Consider the following 6,000-nt stretch of genomic DNA (forward strand, 5'->3'; position numbering starts at 1 on the left):
TCACAGAGCCACTTTCAGCTTTTTCTGTGTATGTGGTACTGAGGAATTGAACCCAGGGCTTTATAACATGGTAGGCAAGCACTCTACCACCAAGCCACATTCCTAGCTGAAATGTTGGATTTTTAAGACTAACAAAACCAACCCTAAAAGCAAATTAATATAGACGAAAGTGTGACCTATCATGATGCTACACGAACACTTGTATCATATGGAGGGAAGTGCAGCATATCCAAAACTATGAGAGCATGCTGAGCTGGGCTGGGCTGGGCCCCTCCGAATGCTGGTTCTCAGTCTCTGCTGTCTCTCATCACCTTCTTGTCTCATGCACACATGCGTGCCCCACTCTGTTCCTTCTCCACACTCATCCTTCCTTCTTCCTCACTCACCCTTATCCTCTAGTGACAACTTGTAAAAAGGGACTGCCATATACTACAGTACTTATGAAAGGAAAGGCAACTCTGTCAACACTTCACTTTATTTGAGGCACAATGTAATTAGAATGTGCAACAACCATAAAATGCATTAGACTTAGTTTTGCTTTTTTTCTTTTGTTTTAGCAGGGGATTGAAGGGAGGGCACAGGTGTGTGTGGAAAAATAAACTCAGTAGGGCTTCATGTATACTAGGGAAGTACACGACTTCTTGAGCCTTGCCTTTAGGCCCTTTTTAGGTTGGTTATTTTCCAGGTAGGGTCTTGCTATATGACCACCAGACTAGCCTAGGCCGAGATCCTGGCCACTGTGCTTCCTCTGTAGCTGGGATAACAAACAGGCAAGTACCATCTCAGCAACACACTGAAATTGAACAGTCTCATGAACTCTGCAACTCGTGCTGCCCCCCCCACCACCACCACCACCCTCCCCCTGGTCATGGGGCTTGAACTCTGGGCCTGGGTGCTGTCCAATTTTCTGGTGGTTAACTGGAGATAAGAGTCTCATGGACATTTCTTGCCTGCAATGGCTTTGAACCATGATCCTCAGATCTCAGCCTCTGGAGTAGCTAGGATTATAGGTGTGAACCACCAGCAACCGGCTTAAGTCTCATGAACTTTTATGCTTAGGCTGGACTCAAACCATAACTGTCTGATCTTCACCTCAGGTCCTGCTTTGCTCAATCCCTCAGTCCAAGACATGTTCAGAAATATCAAAAATTAGGAGGGAATAAAAACTGCTAAGAGAAATTAGTTATTTTTTGGTATTTTCTCACAAAATGAGTCACTAATGGATCTCTGCACACAGGACTCCTGAGCTTGTGTTACTGGGAGCAAGCTTAGTGAACTGTTACAAAAGTGCAAACATTGTGCTTTTCTCACACATGTAATAGACAGAACTCCTTTATTAAATCAGACCCTAATTGTCTAAAGTACCTTTGAACCTTGACAGTGCACAATTTTAATGTTCACATTCACCTTCTTAAATTACCTTCAAAAGATCTTGTGACATCAAGGGGAGAATTAGGTTTACTCCATATAACACAACATCAGCTGCTGACACAGATCTGTTTGCTGCTTGACCTGGCTCATGTCCTCTAAATACTTCATCTGTAAAAAGAAACAACACACCTTTATGGTTGCCATTTAAATCTCCAAGGCTGAAATTTTACCTTTATGAAAATTAAAAGAAGTTCAAGGCTTAAAACACAAACCAATTAGTGGGTAAATAGAGAAGTATGATAGGTCCACACCATACCATGCCATTCTTTTGTGTCTCAGCTGTAAGGACTCTTAAAAACCGATACAGCATGATGAAGGCACGAGACAGTCTAGAATTAATCTAAGTACTCTAACATTAAGTAAACATAAAATCTACTAACATGATAAAAGAGTTAAATCATTTTTATAACAACATGAATTTGATGTCTTAGCTTATGAAATCTTACAGGTTAAAATAAAAACTTAAAGCCAGGTGCTGGTGGCTCACATTTGTAATCCTGATTACAAGAGGCTAGGATAGGGGGATCAAAATTTGAGGCAAGCCAGGCAAAAAAGAAAGCTTGCAAGACCTCAACCAATAGCTAGGTGTGGTACTGAATACCTACCCTCCTGGCTATGTGGGAAGTTGAGATGGAGAAGATCAAGGTTCTAGGCCAGCCCAGATTGAAAAGTCAATGAGACTAACAATATGAAGAAGCTGGTGTGGTGGTGAGTGCCTGTCATGTTAGCTATTGAGAGAAGTATAAAATACTAAGACTGCAGTCCAGGCAGGTATATTGACAGGAAAAAAGACCCTAAACTTAAAATAACTGGTGTTAAAAGGACTGAAAGCATGGCTAATCATATAGCACTTGCTTGGCAAGCCCGAGACCCTGTGTTTAAACACCAGTAACACTAAGAAAACAAAAGGAATGAGGAAAAATATAGAAACGAAAACATTACACTAAAAAAGTACGGTATGAAGGGATAGGCTGTAGCTCAGGGCAAAGCACTTGCCTAGCAACTACAAGTCCTGGTGATCCCCAGTACAAAAAAAAAAAAAAAACAAAACAAAAAAAGTGCGGTATGGAAATATCACAATGAAACCCCTTCAAATAATAATGTATGCTAAATAAAATGACAAAAAAAACAGAAGTGGCACTGTGGCTCAAGAGGTAAAGCATTAGGCTTGAGCTAAAGAGCAGAGGAACAGCGCCCAGGCCGTGTTTAAGCCCTACCACCAACCCCCCCCCCCCAAAAAAAAGGAACGATAGAAAAAAAATGAGGTTTTATTTTCATAATTAGATTCATAATGCAATGGCTATCTGTTTACCTACAGTGTGACAGGCACCAAGGATACTTAGAAGCATATCCTTGAAATGTTCTGAAAAGTCTCTATCATACTCATTTTAATGGCACTGACTCTCCCCACACCATAACTAACGTAACTATCAAGTTACGTTGGCCTGCAAACTGGAACTTGGGGCTTGCCAAGCTATCTTCTTCAACATGCTAGGTTTTGCTGGGTGACCACCTCAGAGGACATAGAGGAGTGGATGAAATACAACTGAAGAGAATGAGGTCATATGTCAGAATGAATTTTATTTTAACTTACCAGCTAAATTCCAGTGGCAAGTGACTGGGCCACTTAAATAAGACAGCTCTGGTACCATTTCATCTCTTTGTGAGAAAGTTCTTAGCATTTAAAAAGAACTCAATAAATGGGGGCATAAATTATTCTCAAATAACAACAAAAACTAAAAATTAAAAAAATAAAAAAAATGAAGACCAAAAATAGGAAAGGCCCTTGGTCTTTACCCTCATTTCAGTCTATCTTATATTTGTGTCATAAACATCCTTGTGAGATTTCAATCTTTTTCCTTAAAACAAAAACCCCCCAAAACACAAGATGTTTAAAAACCATCACACTATGCTTTACCTGTGTCACTGAAATCTATGAATTCTTTTGACAGAAGGTTAGTAAGAAGCTCCATTATGAGGAGTAGGTCTTGGTATTGCTCTTCTTCTGCTGTAACATCTATTCTTTGCCGCCCTAAATTATTCTTAGAATATACTTGCAACAAAGTAAGGCAGGCTTCATATAAGTTCATAGCTTTGGACTGTAAGAAAATACACATAAGTTATTCAGGGAATAACAATTTCAATTTACTCTGATAGTACCTTTAATGTTTGTGTTAATATCAAAATATTTAGGCGTACAGAAAGAACATTGAAAATTTAAGCTTAAATTATTAGCTTTTTACTAACAATAAAATTTTAGAGGAAGAAGTTATATTAATATGCCTTCCTTGGAAAGCATGAAAGAACTTTTAGAGAAACAAAAGCATTCTGGGTAGCATGCATTAAATTTGAAGTCAAGGTGTCAATTTATTATACCTTTAAAGAGCTTTAATCCTAAAGGAAGAAAACTGGAATATACTTACCTCTCCAAGATAGCATATCTGTTTATGTGCAACTTCAACAAAAACTTCGATAATGAGGTTGACAGTTTCTGGGGTATTTTTGTAAACTTCCATCAACCCAATGCAATTGGTAAGAAAGTCCATTAAAAAGTTAAAAAGAATGGCTACGTTGTCAATCTGGGTAGCCTCCGCTATGCCACACAGGGCCTCAAGTGTGGCAGTGATCTCCTGCTTGACTTCCTCCTGCTGACAGAGCTGCTGGAAGTTCTCCTGGTTGATGACTCTCAGGAATCGCTGCTGTAGTGGCTGAAGAACCTAACAAAGTACAGCAGGAGCTTTTCTAAATACACTGCTATTTATTTCAACAGGAATGAGTGTTCACCTTCCAAAACATCTCTAATTGTTGGATGCAGAACAACACAGAGAGCATGCTATACTCCCCAATTGTGAGCGGTATCATAACTTCTGATACAAAGAAATGACACCAACTCATGAGATATGATCTCAATCCCACCCTTGGAATTCGGCCACTTCCCTCTATCACATTCCAAGTGACTAGCAAAAAAAAAAAAACAACACTTTTTTTTTTTTAATAACAAAATTAAGACTTACAGTGGGCACTGGTGGCTCACACCTGTAATCCTTGCTACTCCGGAAGCTGAGATCTGAGGATCACAATTCAAAGCTAGCCCAGGCAGGAAAGTCTGTAAGACTCTCTTATCTTCAACTAACCACCAGAAAACTAGAAATGAAACTGTGGCTCAAAATGGCAGCATATTAGCCTAGAGCAAAAAGGCTCAGAGACAGTACCCAGGCCTTGAGTTCAAGCCCCACAACCAACAATAAAATAAAAAATAAAATAAGGGCTTAACAGTAGGATGGAAGTGGAGTGCTGGCCCTTAAAAAAAAAAAAAAAAGTACAGAGCCCAGGTCCTTAGTTGAAGTCCCAGGACTAACACAAAAAGAAAGACTCCACAGTAGGGATTAGCAAACATTTATAAATAGAAAGCCAAACAGTAAACAATTGAGACTGTACTCTTATTTGGAGTACAGAGCCATGGAAGTAAACAATTGCGCCAACCTCTGCCCTCAGTTGTAAAACCTTTGTCTCTTTTCTTTTCCACACAATACTAGGTATAAAGTCTAACAAGGCCTAGAAGGCAGGAACCTGCATAAACACTTGCTTCCTGGTTTAATGTTTACTATGTAATATGTCCTAGTGGCATTATTGTGTCCTCCTCAAATTCCTATGTGAACATCTATCTCCATGTGACCTTATTTGAACAGTCACTGAAAGTGTAGTCAGTTGAGATCATAATGGAGAAGGGTGAGTCCCCAAGGCAATGTAGTGTCTTAAAATGTGGAAGCAGATACCCACCCAGGAAAGACACCAAGAGAATGAATGAACGTGAAGGCAAATACGATGTGATATGTGGATAAACCAAGAATGCCAAAGGTTGTCAGCAAGCCACCAAAAGCTACAGAACTCAGGAGCAAACAACTCCACCACCTAATTTCATGGACTTCCCATCTCCACAACTGTGAGAAAATAAGCCACAAAGTTTAGAGCAAATGATATATTAACTAGTTTGCAGCTTGCGTCTACCTGTTCAAGGCAGGAGACTGTCTCACCAATATAATTTTCATAATTTTTTTATAATCTTGGATATGCTGGGCAAGTACTCTACCACTCGTTATACCCTTTGCCTAACATTTCTTAATTTGTCAAAAAGAAAAAAGAAAAAAAAGCTTCAACTTCTTCAAAAGGAAGGACAGAAAAGGTAGGCTAAAATGCATATGCCTCCACAGATGATTTTCTGGCAGTAACAATCAAAACACAAGAAATAAAAAAATGAAACAAGAGTCATCCAACCAATAAATAATCAAGCAAACTGAACAGATTCTTTTGAGAAGAAATATAAATGGCTAATTGATACATGAAGAAAATGTCAATATCTTTAGTCATAAAAGAAATGCAAGCCGGGCACCGGTGGCTCATGCCTGTAATCCTAGCTACTCAGGAGGCGGAGATCTGAGGATAATGATTCAGAGCGGCCCGGGGGCAGCCGCAAAACTCTTATCTCCAATAAACCACCAGAAAACCGGAAGTGGCGCTGTGGCTCAAGTGGTAGAGCGCTAGCCTTGAGCTGAAGAGCTGAGGGACAGC

At 39.6% G+C, this 6,000-nt stretch overlaps 1 protein-coding gene across 1 annotated transcript in view; it reads right to left on the minus strand.

Moving 5' to 3' along the window:
- The window catches only part of Xpo4 (exportin 4), a 108,808-nt gene that overhangs the window by 4,326 nt on the left and 98,482 nt on the right, over positions 1-6,000 (minus strand). The window contains exons 16-18 of the mRNA XM_013012574.1: positions 3,855-4,148; positions 3,350-3,530; positions 1,421-1,539 (exon numbers count right to left, since the gene is read on the minus strand). Of these exons, the coding sequence (XP_012868028.1) occupies positions 1,421-1,539; positions 3,350-3,530; positions 3,855-4,148 (594 nt within the window). The remainder of the gene's footprint in view (positions 1-1,420; positions 1,540-3,349; positions 3,531-3,854; positions 4,149-6,000) is intronic.

This window comes from Dipodomys ordii, unplaced genomic scaffold (assembly GCF_000151885.1).
Source record: "Dipodomys ordii isolate 6190 unplaced genomic scaffold, Dord_2.0 Scaffold1, whole genome shotgun sequence".
NCBI classification, from domain to species: Eukaryota; Metazoa; Chordata; class Mammalia; order Rodentia; family Heteromyidae; genus Dipodomys; species Dipodomys ordii.